This window comes from Lepidothrix coronata, unplaced genomic scaffold (genome assembly GCF_001604755.1).
Source record: "Lepidothrix coronata isolate B3197 unplaced genomic scaffold, Lepidothrix_coronata-1.0 Scaffold262, whole genome shotgun sequence".
In the NCBI taxonomy this organism is placed as follows: domain Eukaryota; kingdom Metazoa; phylum Chordata; class Aves; order Passeriformes; family Pipridae; genus Lepidothrix; species Lepidothrix coronata.
The window spans coordinates 546,545-563,150 of NW_016690442.1; the positions used below are offsets into that span (position 1 = coordinate 546,545).

At 50.7% G+C, this 16,606-nt stretch overlaps 1 protein-coding gene across 1 annotated transcript; it reads right to left on the reverse strand.

The window, feature by feature from the left end:
• Positions 1 to 347: 347 nt before the first annotated feature.
• On the reverse strand, positions 348 to 15,390 carry TGFB3 (transforming growth factor beta 3). Its single transcript, XM_017835704.1, has 7 exons — positions 14,808 to 15,390; positions 8,951 to 9,114; positions 7,468 to 7,597; positions 5,831 to 5,938; positions 4,853 to 5,024; positions 4,158 to 4,311; positions 348 to 1,797 (listed from the first exon to the last, which is right to left on the reverse strand). The coding sequence occupies exons 1-7, from the start codon at positions 15,289 to 15,291 to the stop codon at positions 1,639 to 1,641; spliced, it is 1,371 nt and encodes a 456-aa protein (XP_017691193.1). The 5' UTR covers positions 15,292 to 15,390; the 3' UTR covers positions 348 to 1,638.
• Positions 15,391 to 16,606: the final 1,216 nt, after the last annotated feature.

A 16,606-nucleotide genomic window follows, 5' to 3' on the forward strand; every position in this document is an offset into this window, starting at 1 on the left:
GGAGGGGACAGGGAGGAGCCTCCATGGTCTCTGAACATGACTGAGTAGTTGTAGTTTGGGGAATCAGATACAGCCTCTGAGTCTCATGTGGCATGCAACCACCAGAGATTTTTACCCCTGGGAAATGGCTGAAAAAGCCCATTTAAAAAAGTACACTGATTTCCTGCCTGGGCAACATGTGTAATCTTTTTTATGAGCATCTGGAATGTTCACGGTAAATGAGGAGGAACAGTGTGTTATTTACCTGTACGTACAGGTCTATACTGGCAGATCATATATATTCAAATGGACATAGGGCATTTGTCAGCTGCACCACCCTGGGTATTTAAACAGTATTGTTGGAAGTGTTTTACATTTGAAGGGAGCTTTATATGAATCTATCAAAAGCAGATGCCAGAGGTAATATACATGTCTGAAGGACTAGGGTGAGACAGGGCACATATACACGAGGCGCAGTTTGCGGGTAACATGGAATTTCCATTTTGGGATTCTCTTGCCAACCTAAATTCTATCTGTTCTTTTGAAGAGACATTTTGGAAAGCGTAAAAATTTTAGACTGAGTATGCCACAGTGGTAGCACTTTAAAAACAGCAAATCATCTAACTCTCCAACAAACGACTTGCTTGTGAAAAAATTAGCATCTCCCCCCAAAATATTTATTTTTTTGCAAAGTTTTTGAGATTACTATTTTTTAAGTCTTGGCAGGTGAGACCTGGGTCATGTTCAGGTCATCATGCAGAACAGGTGCAGACCACCCCAAAGCACCTCACAAACCACAACAGACAAGAGGTCCTCAGGGTGTGTCAGATCACGAATGAATGGGCCCAATATTCAGGTACCCCCAGATATTGCTCCTGCCCTCACCCGAAACCATCTCTTAGAAAATCCAGGAAGGTGAAAGAGCTGGATGGAGACACCAGACCCTCTGAAAATGGATTCAGCACCCTCTTTCCTTGTATTTGCCCACCCTCAGTACGCTGGCTGGGAGCCTTGCAGTTTGCATGTGGAAACCAATAGGCAGGATCTGTCAGCTGAACTTAGAGGTTTGGCAGACATGGTTTCAGTTGCAGGACTCTTGGATCACAGCTCTGAAGAACAAAAGTCTTAAGTGTATCTCTGAGCATTTCTTCTCTCAGCAACTTCCCATCTTGGTGCATTTTCCTTCTCTAAAGAAACTTTCAAGGTTTCCTCCTACAGGGAAAGCCTTTAGTACTTCAAGCCAGTGGGGAGGGCTAAGGTCTTAAGATAGCTAAAGCTAGAATAGAAAACATCTCCCCATTTCCATTCCCCCTTGCACCTGCTTTCTCATTCTCATTTTCCCAGCTCAACCACCCAGCATTCAAATACACAGCAGTTGCTCCACCTTATCCTCCACTTCCACACCAACTGTCCAGCCATTTTGGAGAGTGGCCTTTGTGTCACCAAAGTAACTCCTAGAAGGAACGCTGCACTGCCAAGACAACCAAGAAGTGTTCCAGAAGAGATCCCCAAAGGCTGCCAGACTTTAAGCCACAGGGTTTGGCACTTGGCCCTCAGCATGCGTAGTCTCTGACCCCCAGTTCTCTTTGTGTTAGCCTGGGAGCAGGAGAGTGGGTGCTGACAGTTTTTCTCTTGGCTTTGGGTGGGCCAGGGGGCCTTTCAGCTGCATTTGCAGGATTTCACCACCATGTTGGAGAGCTGCTCCACTTTGGGGTTCCTCCCAACATAGTACAAGATAGTGAGCGGCTCCAGGTCCTGGGGCACACAGCAGGGCGAAGCAGATGCCTCAGGGTTCAGCGTGTTGTATAAACCCAGAACCTGCAGAAACAAAGTAAATGTGGTGACAAAGTCAGGAATATGTTTAAGTTGGTTGAGGACAGGATGGGGCTGCAAAGTCAACAGGTCTCCAGATGTTTGGAATGAGCTCATCAGAGGGTATTTCCCTGAATTGAGGAATACTGCCCTGTCACTTCCTGATCATGGCCTGCTTCTAAAGGGTCTCACCTGCCCTGCCCTGACTTTTATGACTTTGTTTTTTAACTGTAATAGCCTGTGACTGATGCCTGAGGGTTGAAGGAGTACAAGTAGTTGTCTCCTTTCATCTCTAATTTGGTAGAGCAGAATGTCACAATTTTTGCTTTTAACAAGCCTGGGTGTAACCAGCCTGGGGCCACGTTGTTTTTGATTCTATGAAGAAACCAGAAGAAAGAGTATCAGTGCTGCTTATTTCAACCAACATCTCCAGATAGCATTGGATGGATCCCAGTCTTCTCAAGTATCCACAATTCCCTCCCAGCTTTGAACTGTCTGATGCCTTCCCCCTCCACTCCATCCTCCAAGTCATTACACTATAATGCAGGAGCCAGGAGTGTGTCCTGTGGGACCCCACTGGATTCTTCCTCCCAGCTGGCCCCAGCCCACAGATGACTGTACACTGCAGCCATGTAACCAATACAAAACAGTTGCCATGTTTCTTGCCAGAGGTGACCACTTCTCTGCAGTACACAGTTTCTTGAGTTGTGGCACCAAAACATGATCTCACCTGCTCTACTGTGGTCTCTTTAGTGCTTATCTGGTATAAACAACAGGGTCTGGCACATTGTATTTTAACTACTTTACAGTCTTCGGGGATGGGAATTGCTAAGGATACATCCTGTTCTATCATCCAGATCTATGTAATCACAGTTGTTGTGGCAAAAATTCTCTGGGATACCGAGCAAAGTACCCCTGGCTGTACCACATGCTCTGGGGCTACTCTACTCAACAGCAGGTTAAACAGACTGGTGAGAAGTCGTCTTTTCACCATGTTCTTCCTAGCTGGTGCTGGCAAGCTGTCAGCAGCTATATTGTTCTAAAGGTTTCTATGATCACTTCACTGACCTTAATGCTTGATTGTTTCCTCTCTTGCTCAAGAACAGAACATTAGGAACCATTCTAAAATCTACTTTCTCTCACACTGATTCTGGCCAGTTATCTACTAGAGAGCTTCTCAGGACAACCAGATGGTAAAGCTACATGCCCATTACCCTTTCAAAGCTGTTCATTCCCTTGCTTTGTCTTGTGCTTAATGCCCAGCATCTGTTCACTCCTTCATTCCCACAAATCAGCTGCTCCCACTGATATTAGTCCTTGAGCTTCAGTGAACCATACTGCTGTGCAGACTCTCAAGCTGTCAAGAAAATGTTAGCATCTTTTCTGCAATATCACCGTTACCTAGTCATCCATTCTTCAGCTGAAAGTGCTTTTTCCAGTAAGTCTTTTAGTGAAATCTGAAGCTAAGTTGCTAGTGAGCTGTTGCATTATCTGGATTGCTGCCTTTTCTCTTCTGTGGACAGCAGCACAGGATTTTCCTCTGGCTTTTCCTGCTTCAGCAGTGGACTGACTGATCCTTAGTCTGTCTTCTCTTCTTGATACTTTTCCAATGCCTGTGCTCTTCTGTTGCTTTTATTTTCTTCCACTCTAGCCAGGCTCAGATTGTATTCTTCCCAAAGACTAACCAGTCTACTCATGTTAAAGACACGTTATGTGTAAATTACCAAAAGACATTGCTTTCTGCCAGTTTTTACTCACAAATCTCACTGCCTAATAGGTTCCTCCCTGCTGTAGGTCAGGTATAAATCCTACTGGAAAGGATACCTGTGCAGAAAGGAGATCTTACTGAATGGCTGTATTCACTTCTAGGCAGGGACATAGGATTTCCCTTCACTTTTGGGCTACAGCTGCCCCTGTGGTAGCAAATGGCAGGCATGTGCCATTGCACAACAGTTTTCCATTACAACCTGGCATAGAGCATAGAGAAATCCTCTATCCGGTGCAAACAGCAGGAGAAATTTAGGCAGAATTGATGTTTGATGTGAACAATTCAGTTAATACTATGGCCATTGCCAAATAAGTACCCTAAAACCATCAGTCCTGCTGTTTCACATCTTATCCAAGAGACAACAGCATCCTTCTCCTCAACATTTGCCTGAAAGCTCGGACTCAGTATGGACTCCAAAGGAAGCACATTCTTCCTCCTGAACCACCTCGGCTTTTTTCTGCAGTTTCCTTGAAATGGTTTTTACAAATATTGATCTGAACTGCTTTTGCTGCTTTGAAGAGACTAGATATTGATCAGACTTAAGGAGGAAGGGGGAACCACAGCCACAAGCCTTGACAGGATAATATAATGGATGTACCGTGCTGCGAGTGGTGTCTGCGCTGCGGAGGTACGGACAAGGGCCCGAACAAAAGTTAGCAAAGTAGCCCTTAGGCTCATGGACCCATTTCCAGCCAAGGTCCTGTCGGAAGTCAATATACAGAGGACGCACGCAGCAGTTCTCTTCCAGGTTCCTGAAACACAGTATTGGAACACAGTGAATGCAAAGGGGGGCCTTACATGCGACTGCAAGATGGAACTTCCCAAGCAGAAGGACTAGTATCAGCAGTGCCCAGTGGCACGTGGTGTTTGCGTGCGCCAAGTGCGGAGGAGCGGCACAGGCAAGCGGTAGTGGGGCAGCTCAGCAGCCTGGCACAGCTTGTGCCTGCTGGCAGGCAGCTTGCCCACCACCCCAGGGAGGCAGCACCCAGCTGCTCTAGCAACCAACAGGGGGCTGCTGCAGATCCCTGCCCACACTGGGCTCCAGGAAGGTGCTTGCAAGTCTCTTCGAGCCAGGGGCTCAGCCAGAAGCACATTGCAACTCTGCTGAAATGGCCAGCATCCCCTTCTAGGACACCACAAGGAACAGCTGGCCGAGCTGTGCTCCTCAAGCGGCCCTTCTGGCACCATGGTGACCCACAACCCCCTTGGAAGAGCTCTGCCTTTCCCAGAGGCATGGAGTCTCACCAGGCTTACCCATCTCAGGCATAGGATCCAGGCATGATTCTCACTTACCGGAAACAGTAGTTGGTATCCAGGGCCCGTTTCTTTCTTTGGCCTCCCAACACTGGGCTCTCCAGTCGATGTGAGGGTAACATCATCAAGATGAGGTGGGGATTATGCAAGTCTTTCTGCTTCTTCAGGCGCCCCAAGTCCCCACGGCCATAGTCATCCTCACTGTCAATGCCTTCAGAGAAAAAGAGGATCCACAAAAAAGCAATCAACATGGAAGTGGAGGATGCAACAAGACTTTTCAATGCATTTAACACTCTCTTGAACCAGGTGAAAGGGATTCAGGCACCACGTCCACTTACTCTGGGACTTCTTCCCTCACAGGGACCCCTTTATTTCTGGTGAATTTGACTGCTGCAGGCCTGAAATAGAGGCTTACGGGCCACCTGTTTTACCATTTGCAAACTGCTGGTGGGGCCATTAATCCATCCCACTCACTCCTGGCTTTTGTCCCAGGACAGGCAGAAAGATGAATGGTTTAAAGAAGATGTCAGATAATTGGCACTCGGCAGAACAGCCTCAGAAATGGAGCCTGTGGGGGCCAGTGGCTGCTGCCCAGGGCTTCAAGCCAGGAGGTTCCTAGTTCTGAGGCCAGCCAAGCCACTGACTCTCTGAGCCACCTCACACGGGATGCCTAACTTCCGTGTGTTTCAGTCACCCTAACTCGAAAGCAGAGCCTCTGTGGAAACCTGAGAAGGCATCAAGCTGAACTTCCCAGAGAGACACTGTAATGCAAAATTATTCCTTTCTGCAGACACTCATGCAAGCCCACCCAGCCTGCTCTTACTTTCTTCCTTTTGTAACCTATGTATATAGCGGATATGCCCATATAATGAACATGCAAACCCATATGTGTATGCTTTAAGACAAATGTTGCACAGTGTAAAATGCTCAAATATGCAAAGCACGACCTAATTTTTTCTTTAGATGCTCCAGGCTTTCCCTTCCCCAACAGCCTCCCCTGACCCAGCTCTTTATCACCTTTGAACTTGATCTCCAGGACCTCATGCAAACTCTCCAAGATGTCCCCGTTGGGCTGAAAAGTATGGCAAGGACAATGTATGCTAATTTCCAGGCCAAGGTTGGACTCTGCAAAGAAGACGACTCTGTGAGAAACAGTCTTTCTCAGCTGCAAGAGCTCCTGGCACAAGGAAGTCTCACGGAGGACATGTACTGTGCTAATTCCTAGACAGTGGGCTAGTTTCAAAGTCAGGGATGCTATCAGAGTTGAGGAATGGAAGCTGCTTTGGAAAGGAGAATAGAAAGCAAAATCCTCCAATTTCACCTGTGCTAAAAGCCTTGCTCTTGTTAAAGGGAACTTTCTGGGCAGATAAGAAGAGTGCTCCTGGTTACATTTTTTTTTAGGCTATTCAGTGTAAATTTTGACTTTGTGAGCTTCAGGGAGCTCCACTGGAAAAAAAATATTTTGAATAGCTGGCTTGTGGTTGTCTGTTAAATCAGTTTTGCCATCCTTGGTACCTCTATTATCTGGCTTCTGGCTAGTGTCTGAAGGAGAGATCTGAAAATAAGCGAGTTGGATATGGACAAGTAATTTCATTGGAAGCATTCTTCTCAGCAGCTGCAACCTCCTGTTTTGTTGAACTGCTAGCGGCCTAAGTCACACAGACTTTCCAGAGGCAAGTCTATTTTCATAATAACTTCCTGGACCAGTCATGCTGTGTGGGCCTGACTAAAGGAACATAAGACTCTTATGAAAGCTCCTTTTTTATGTTGTGCCATGAATTAAAACATCTGGCTCCCCGGGGCATTGACAAGGTGCCTAGCACCTTTTTTCCTCAGCACTGTATATACTCTCTAATGTCTTGTCAGCTAGTGTGCCTACCCAGAGCTCACTGCAGTTCCAGCCCTGAACTCCAGCCATCAGGACACAACTTGATTGCTTGAAATAGGAGAAGCCTGCAAGCCCACAGCTTACCCTTCCAGGGAGCGGCTGCTTGCCAGTACCTGCATTCCAGTCTTCAGTGGCACCTAGCTTCTATCTGTGAGGCCAGTCCAGCTGTGAGTCATGATGCCTTATGCTCCAGCTGTGAATGGGGTCAGTGTTCTTGCTAGGAGCTGCCCCATAACTATCTGTTGGGCTGCCCAGTGGTGGCAGAGGTATGTTCTCTGCAGTGTTAAAGCCTCCACATTTCTATGTATGTCAGCTTCACCTTTATACCTGACAAGCTGTAAACAGCTAAATAAGCCAGGATCTTTGCTGCTTTTTCCCCTACTATATTTGCTCTAATTCACATGAAAATTAAAGCAGAGCATTCCTCATTTTCTAAGTATTACAGATTATAGTCTAGACAAGCAGAGGGGTCCCCTCTGGGCTTAGAATTGAACCAAAAGAAGTTTCAGCATCTCTCAGTGAAAACAGTTTCCTCCTCCAGTTCTGACTCAACCGACAGAGCTACACAGTGGGGCCTCCAGGGCAGAGCTAGGAATCTAGCAAACACTGAGGAAGCTCTCCGGAGGAAGGCTTGTTCTCAGACTGAAAGAAGCTGTCCTCTATGTGAACCAAGCTCCTGCAACAAGGGGAGCAGAGAGATACTCCTGTCAACATGGATCCACATTTCTATGGATGCCTTGGCACCCGGTCCAGCTAAGACCCCTACCTCTGTGCAGAAGCCACTCACGCACAGTCTCGGTGACATCAAAGGACAGCCACTCAGGGGAGCCCCGTGTCTGCACATTCCTGCCACTGAGGTACCGCTGCTTCGCTATGTGCTCATCCGGACGAAGGATCTGTGTCAGGAGGAGTGGTAGAAAAAATCAGCCAGTGCCGTGCATAAATAAGGGATAGTCTTCAGGCCTTTTTCTTCCATGTGCTAAAAACTAATTCAGAAGTTTGGTCCTGGCAAGTGAGACCCAGGAATACCCTGGCACAGGTAAGAAGGACATGCTTCAAATCAACCTGAAGTCCAGAGAACTACACAACCCTGATTTCTGTGTCCTAAGCAGCCTGTCTCAATTCAGCATTGTTTAGGGGCACACATCCAGAGGCAGAAGCATACAGCCATTGATCTAAGGGGTGGGTTTCTTTCAGTATACACCTGTGGGATGTGGATCTGGATTTCAGAGTAGAACCAGCAATGGACAATAGAGCATCTGGCCACAGATCCCTTGCCCAGCAAGCCTATTTACTGAGTCCTCACTGTGGTGTTTTCAAGTTTTCTACTCTCTTCAACTTCTATCAAAACACACCAGGGCTGATCGTTTGGAGACCTCTTCCTCTGTTCTGACATCTCTTCCCATTTCCAGACAACTGCAGCCTGTTCTGCGGGACACCAGGTTGACTCCACAGAGCACTGAACTTACAGAGAAGCTCTGAGATTGCCTCCTTGTCAGTTGTGTCATCTGGTAGAGAATTGCTCTGACCTTTGAAGCTTCCAGGAAGTCCTCAAGAGCACCCACAGGGCAATTTTAGAGGCACTCTTACAGCAAAGTGGACAGACACGAGCCTGCGGGAATGTGCTGCCTGGATGCTAAACTATACCATTAGTTGGGTGGTCCGCTCTGGCCTAAGACCACTTCCAAGCCTGAACCAGACCTTATTCTGCCATAGGAGTCCATAAATTCAAAGCAAGCTCCAGATAAGTACCTGGATTAACCGTGACCTGAACTGTGTCGCTGAGGAGCTGCTGCTGAAGGGAACACTGAAAGCAAGCACTACTTTTCTAGTAAGTCAGAGACAAGACAGAGAGCTCCACCCATTGGATTAGTACCAACTGTACTGTGACAGCCAAAGGAACAAAACTGCCAAGGGACCTATGCATGCAGATGTGGCAGAAGGGTCAGGGCTGCTCCACTTGTGAGGAGCTTCCCTTCCAAACCCCTTCTCAGTGCAGCAAAGAGCTGCAGTGGGCACCATGCCAGGATGCCCAACGCAGACAGCCAATGCGAGTGGGAAAAGGACAGCATCACATTGTAAAAGGGTAGAAAGGTGACTATCACTACATATGCTGGAAGAAGCCTGGGTTACAGCATTCAATTTCTTCTCCCTCTCTTCTGTGGCTCTGCACGTATCAACTGAGACAACCATTAAGGAGACGAGCTATTCTGGGCTCAGGCACTGGGGAAGGTAATAACAATACCCACCTGGAAAAGCTCGATGCGTTGCTCACTGCGTTTAGAGCTTGGGTTGGGCACACGCAGCACACGAAACTCAGCTCGGAATAAGTTGGTGCTGTTCTTCTCTGCCGAAGACACATTAAAGCGGAACACGTTGGAAGTGACACCTTTTGGACAAATGCCCAACTCATCTAGGAGAAAGAAATAGAGAGACTGAAAACCACAGCTCTGAGGGACAGGATCTCAAATAAATATTGTTTGAAAAAGAGCTTTCCAGTAGAGACCTGTCACTGAAACATCTTGCCACCTGTGAAGCATGGCTATCTAGATGAAGATAACACAGGATGAATTCACTCACATTTCCTCTACATTGCAACATTTTGCAAATATACCCACTGCTGCCACTGTTATTTTAATGCCACAAGACAGAGAATCAGTAGAGATCGACCACAGTATATTTATTATTGTCTCCTAACTACTCATCAAATATTGCTAATGCGTCAGCTGCATCCAAAACGACACCCCCAGCCCAGACAATGGGGCAACTTCATTTGCAGTTAGTGGGGCCTATTCCCAACAATGAGGATGGTGCGATTCTGCTCATGATGGAGACATGAAGCCACACAGGAGGTGATCCAATTGCTGTTGAATCTTAGTTTTACAAACCTTGACACTGTCTCCTAAATGGAAGCCAGCCAGTGTCTACAAAGCATGAGACGTGGAAGACTCTTCAGGGCAGCAACTATGCAACGTGTACTGAAAGAACTGGGTTTTAAGATCAGCTCTCACTCATGACCTGGAGAATTAATTAATAAATAATGCTAGGCCTGTGGACATCAGACACATGGGCAGTAAATAACTCAGCAATCCTCTGCCTTCACATGTGCCTGCTAAACACAAAAATCCATTTTACATATGCTTCAAAAGAGATTAGGTAAAAGCTGTGCAGTCCAGAGTCCTCAAGAGAAAATAAGGCTCTTCAATGGGACCATTTTGGTCTCGTGGAAGTCTTTGTTGTTGCTGGTGTTCCTTTCCTATTGACCTGATTAGCCTTCAAGGCTCTAGCATCATGAAGGCTTCCTGCAGACAAGACACAACAGCTCCTGCTCTACGCCCACATGCAGGTTTGTTTGCAGCCCTACAGAGCCTCTCATATGACCTCTGACTATTGTCCAGTGCAACACAGGGCTCCTATCAGCTGATATTTGTTTCTAAACAAACAAAAAGAAACAGAAAGAAAAACTTATCACCTGTTCCCAGACATGGTTCCAGCCTCTGACAAATAGACAAGAAGCCCTAGCTGGAGTAACCTTCTAATTACATTCCTAGAGTTCTGCAGGCCTCTCTTTTCACACCACCATCATCCCCCCTAAGAAACAGCTTCTGAAGATGGGCTAGTGTGAAACAGCAACAGAGCGTAGAGATTCACTTCCCGTGCCAAATTCTGATTTGAGCAACACGGATGCACTTCCAGAGTCACATCCATGAAGGTGAAGGTTTTCCTGTTGAGCTACACTTGGATTCAGCAAGCAGGAAGGAGCCTGCCAGTTTTCAAGGATGTGTTCTTAGGGTGATGAAATTTTACTCAATAAGCTAATGACCACATGCTCACATTGGGCTTTAACTGGAGGAGGTTTTGTCATTAGTGCTACTGAATAGAACAGCTCTCCCATATGGGAAAGTCTCTGGCTGTTATTGAAGAGATGGCTGTTCACTAATGCCAGGAGACCAAACCCCACTGCAGCCATGAGCTGGTATGGTATGCTCACCCCAACATCCCTGCAGTGCAGAATACACCAAGCCACACACAGACACCTGCTGTGGGGATTCCACCTGTGACCAGTTCTAGGTTTGATGCCACAGAAAAGCCCAGCAGAAAACCCAAGCTCTCATTAAACGCCAAAGACATCTTCCTAGCTGAAGTCTAACACTGATAACTATTCTGTGTCCTAGACCTAGGCAGATACTGTGTTTTAATACTTCCTGAAGCTGTCTTGCACTCCTAGCCCTATTAACAGTGCTGTTAACAACATGCTCTTCCATTTCAGACCTGCCTGTCCGTAAGGAGTTGTCATCGTTGTGGTGGTCAATAAAAGAAAATACATAGACAGTCTAGTTCCAAGCAACAAGACAGGAGAAGAAAGAACTTTTATTGTAACAGAATACTGACTCTTATAGCCCTTGGCATAACATACATGTTAAAACTACCACTGGTGTTTTTTCATAAACATACATCACAACTGGCTGCCCTGCATCACACCATGATGATTCAGCATTTACAGAGTTACGGTGACTTGTTTAGCTCTGTCTTCCTTCCAACAGACCTGCTGTCAACCCTGACAAGGAGTGTCTCAAAAATCATCAGAAATGCCTTTCTACATCAGACCAGTGGTCAGTCAAGCTCAGGATGTTTCCAACAGTAGTGCTTTATGTGACAATCTGTTTAGAGACTGCAGATCTGGTCCTACAGCACAGTGCAGATGAGAGACAAATAATTTAGAGTGTATCATCTCCTTAAGATTTTTTGCTAAATTGGGCAGCCATGGTGACAAGACATTACTGTATCTACTGTATTTCACCTACTGTCCCCACATTACTTTCTACCTACTTACTCCCCTTTTAGGGTGCTGGTCTTGGGAGACCTTCCCAGTGAAAACAGTAATAGCTCTCTTACCTTCCCTATGAAGCTTCACGTTCTCTTTGTACCCTGGGAACAAGCCCTCAGTGATGCGGAGATGGAGCTGTGACCTGTGTTTCACTCTGAACCACTGTGAGGCTGGAGTCTGCTTCTCATAGCAGGGTGTTCAGGATATAGGTCTCATTCCCAGGAAACTGACAATTTTGAGACAGTTTTTTTTGCACAAGGTCACAGGCAAAGGCAGCAAGGGGATTTTTCAGGAAACTTGGTCCAGTCCCAGCTGAGGTGTGTTAATCACACTGGAATCCAGACATGTTCATCTACCAGCACAGAACAAAGCCTGGTGACAGTATTTCTGCAAGTTCTTCCAGTCCACAACACTCAGGGGCAGCAACCAAGCCTGGACACAGTGAATCTGTGACACCCTGTGCAGCCATGCCAGGCTATGTCTCATATGACAGGATGCATCCTCACAACTAGACCCTGCTATTACTGTGTAGCCCAGAGCTGTTCACTGCACAAATGATGAGACCAGTAGCCTCTCAGTGTGGATAATGTGATACAGGGATCAGGTTCTTTTGTGAGCTTCCATCTTCCTATCACTGCTGTAAACAAGGTGCAGGTTCACCACATGCTGCCGATCCAGCAGAAATGCCTGCTGTTTCTGGCCAGCCCCAGGAAGGCTGATGGCTCTGCAGTTCAAGTTTGATGAGAAGGCAGGCTGTCTGTGAGCAGGTATTGCCTTGCTCTATATTACACCACTGAATCACCAAGGTGTTTCATGCCAAAGCTGCATAACTTTGGAGAAAAAAAACCTGATCCATCTGGAACTCTGCAGGTGGCAGGTTTGGAGAAAAGAGATGCTTGGCCCCAGTGACCCATGACTTTAATTGCCTTGTGTCTCAAGCTGCCTTGGAAAATGGCATGTGTTTTTCCTCAGGAAGGTAAGCGAAAAGCCATGAGCAGGACTGTTGCAGATGCTCTCTAAGTTTGAATCTAATCAAGTTAAAGGGGTCTGATCCCTATGAGTTTTAGGAGATCCCTACAGTGAACGGCTGGTCAAAAGTGAATTATTCTCTGAAACAAAGTCCCTTATAATTCAGGCAATGTGCCTGAGAGGCACAGGAGGAAGACTATTCCATGAGTCACCAAACAGCTCAGAGAAGGGATGGGGAACCTGGTCCTGAATATCTGTCCTTCCTAGAAGGATATACTTCCCATTTTTGCTCCTCAGCTCTCCTCACTTTTGAGCCTTCAGACTTTGAGACTTTCTCTGAGCCAATGAGCTGCTTGACTAATAATCTGGAGCTAGAACAGTTCGTGTGAGTGTGCACGCATTTCAGACTTGTCTGTATCATCCTTGCAGTTCCTTCAATGGAGCGGTCCTCCCCTCTCCCTCCCCCCCAGAGGAGACTGGCTTTAGCTCAGAGCATGCTCTGAGATCACCGCCTGGCACAGTGACAGAGTCATGGGAAAGTTGAACACCAGCCACTTCTGAAGACACAGGGCCAAATTCAGCCATGGTGTAAGCAACGAAACTCCCCAGGTTTCAAAAGGAGCGCTTGACACCACAATATGTCTGGAGCTAATCTCTCCCAGTGTGACCAAATTCTAAAGTTCTGAGTCGTGGCATCTACATTACCCACTCCCAGAAATTTAATCTCAGCACTACTTAGTCTTTTGAACTCACTGCTCCAGTGTCCTATGGGGACGTGGGACAGAATCATTCATTTACATAGGCATTTTCCCCCACCCACAGTCCATGCTCACCGTTCCTTATTCTGCATCACTTTTTCATTTCTCTTTCCCCTCAATCTTATCTAAATTCACTCCTTTGACTTCATCTGCTGCTGTTGTGCTTTCAGTTTCCTTCCCCAAAACACATGGGTGTGTAGCATGGCTGTACTATTTCGCAGACACTTGGTTTCCCCATATGTTTAGAATTTCACAGATGACACTTCAGTAGGTCAAAAATGTTGAAATACAGGTAAGCTGCTATACCCTGTGCACTTTCTGTTCCTTGAGTCTTGGTGTCTCCTGAGCTACGAACTAATCAGGACCACATGGAGTGCAGTCTGCTAGAGATCAAGTAAAATTTGTTGCATTACCACATTGTAGCTCTTATTCCAGCTCATCATATGTCAAGATTAACATAAACCTGGCAGAGTAACTGCATTTTGACACTGCCTACACCAAGTCACAGCTCCTCCCCAGAACTGCTGGTGTTCCAGTCATGTCCCCAGAACTGCACTAAGTCACAGAAGAACACCCTGGATAGTGGCATGACTGCAACTTCCAATCCCAAGGAATCCCAAGCACAGACCAAAATGACTGCTTCTGCCTACATGTGCTCAGCATCTGCAATCTGCTTTGGGTTCATGTCTGCTCAGTCTCTGTCTTTGCATCTGCTCAGCTTCTGCACCTGAATCTGTTTAGTGTCCACATCTGGGCCTGCTCATCATCTCCTCCGCACCTGCTCAACATCTGCCGCGTTTTCCCAATGCCTGTGTTCTAATGGGGGTCCCTTTCGCATCACTGTCTGCTTTACACCTGCTCAGCACTCGCGTTCTTCTCTACTCGCTCTCTGAACCCTCACACTAACCGAGTAATATCCTCGTCAGTGTCCTCCAAGCAGAGTCTCTTCAGAGTGCCTCTCCACCTTCTCTACTGCCGGCGCGGGTGCTGCACGGACCGGACAGGTTGCCTGTCTCTCTGCGGCAGGCGCTGGAGCTTCAGCAAGGAGGAGTTCCTCTACCTGCTCGTCACCCAAACACCAGACCTGCGACTCCTCCCAGCCCGGTGCGCAGCGTTCACCCCAACACCCGCGTTGCCTCCTCCCCTGCTGCCTTCCCACCTCACGGCTTCCCCTGCCCGCCTTGTCCAGATTTCAGGGCTCTAGGCACGGGTTCCGCTCGCCGCTGCCGGTCGGGGTATGGGCCGCTGCTGCTCCCGGCCCCCGCCACCCACGGCCGCCCGAGCCCCGCGCCGTCCCGCCGGTGGTCCGAGCGCCGCCGTCGCACCGCGGCTTCCCCCCGCCCCGGCCCCCGCTCGCCCCCGCACCCGAGCGAACAGCAGGCAGAGACGCGCCCCCCGCCCGCCTCCGCCCTGCCGGGAAAGTGGCCCCTTCCACGGGGGCCTGGCGCCCCTCTGGCCCGGCCGGTCGCCCCTCCTCCGCGCCCGGGATCCCGGGCAGCGTGCCCCGCGGGCGCGGCACCCCAGCCGGCACGGGGGGAGCCCCGCACTTACTGTGCTCGGGGAGGCCCTGGATCATGTCAAATTTATGAATCTCTTTGGCATAGTATTCGGACTCGGTGTTGTCCTGAGAGCAGCTCTCCTCCTTCTCCTCCTCCATCTCCTCCAGCAGCTCCCGAGTGCTGTTATAGAGGGCCAGGATCTGGTAGGGCACATGGGCCGGCCCCACAGTCTCCGGGGGGCTGGTGAGCCGCAGCTTACTCAGGATCTGGCCCCGGATGGCCTCCACCCTCTTCTTCTTGATGTGATCCAGGTCCAAGGTGGTGCAGGAGGACAGCGAGAGGCTCACGGTGGCGAAGCTCAGTAGGGAGAGCAGCACCAGAGCTCTTTGCACGTACATCTTCATGTGCGAGGGGGCGGCGGCCGGGGCGCCCAGTAGGGACCCCCGGGCGGCGGCGAGCGAGCGCGGGTGACCGGGTGGTGTGCTGGCGGCAGCCTCCCCAAATCCCGCAGGCTGAGGCTTGGCGAGGAGGTGCATGAACTCACTGCGCCGTGCGCGACTCAGGACTTCCAGGAAGAGCTGGCAGCGCTCCGCAAGGAGAAGCTGCAGGCGCCGTGCCTCGCCGCGCCGCGCTCCTTCCCCATGCGCCGCCCCGCGCCCCGCGGAGCCGGGGGCGCCCCGCCGCGCCGCGCCGCCGCACGTGTCAGCGGCCCGCGCCGCCCCGCCGCCGCGGGGGGAGCGCCGCGCCCGCCCCTCTCGCTGCACCATTCATGCCCCCGCCGGGCCCCGCGCCCTACATCGCCCGCTGCCCGGCCCTCGCCGTCCGGGAGCGCGGCACCGCGGCGCCCCTCGCCCGGCTGGAAGTGCTGCCGCCGGGCCGTCCGCTGCGCCCGCGGGTTCCGCCGGCCGCCGTGCCCCGACCGCGCACCGCACCGGCCAACCCGCGCACACTGCCGCTCCCCCAGCACCGCCGCTGAAATTTTATACCTCCCTCCCATGACGTCCCCGGGACGGGGCACGGGGCGGGGAAGGGAGCTCCAAGCCCGGCCTTCGCCCGCGCCGGCCTGTCGCTAATGGCTCCGGCAGCCGCGCGGCCCCCGCCACCCCCCCGGCCCCGCCCCCGCCCCTCGCGCCCGCCGGGGCCGCCTGGCCCCGCGCGCCCCGGGCCCCTCAGCGCGGGGCGGCCCCGCGCGCCCTCCGACGTGGCCGCCGCACCGCCCCGACGACGGCGCGCGGGCGCCCCCTGCTGGGGAGCGCGGGCAGCGGCGGGCGGGCCCTTCGCGGTGGTCCGGGTAGCGCGGGGAGGCCCCTCCCGCTTCCAGCTGCGAAATCGCATTAAAAGCCGCTAAAAATACCCCGCATACTTTCCTGATGTGGTTTCTTTCCGGGGGAGGGAGGGAGGGAGGCGCCGGGCGGCGGGGCCCGGGCGCCACGCTGCGGATGGGGGGCTGCAGCGGGGCTGGCGGCCGTGCGTGGCCCCGCGGGCCCAGGGACGGTGGCGGGCAGGGCCAGGGCGATGCCCCGTGGCCCAGAAGGCAGGTGACCAGAGAGCCGTGGGGGTCCCTTTCACGGCAGGCCTCGCCGAAAGGAAGGGGTTGCTGCGGGCACTCGCTGCCCTCGGAGGGGGCCAGGACCACACGCAGGAGACACAGCACCGGCCCCAGCCGGGGTCACGATCCATAACCCGGGCCTGTTCGGGCCCCTCTCCCGGGGCACGTTCTCACCACGGCCACCCGCCACACCCGCCTCCTCCTCCATGCCCTGCCTGCGCCCGCTGTGCTGAACACCGGGGATGTGTTCCCAACCCCTGGAGCGAGCGAGAGCCCTTTTGCCCTCACCTGGACCCTGCCCC

Bases quoted from the DNA above. Each gene is read 5' to 3' on its own strand.
- TGFB3 (XM_017835704.1), bottom strand. From the start codon at position 15,291: ATGCACCTCCTCGCCAAGCCTCAGCCTGCGGGATTTGGGGAGGCTGCC. The intron at 5,939-7,467 runs GTAGGGGTCTTA...TCTTCTTTGCAG, and splicing joins TGAGTGGCTTCTGCACAGAG to AGTCCAACCTTGGCCTGGAA. The intron at 1,798-4,157 runs GTACATCCATTA...TTGTTTCTGCAG, and splicing joins CAGACACCACTCGCAGCACG to GTTCTGGGTTTATACAACAC.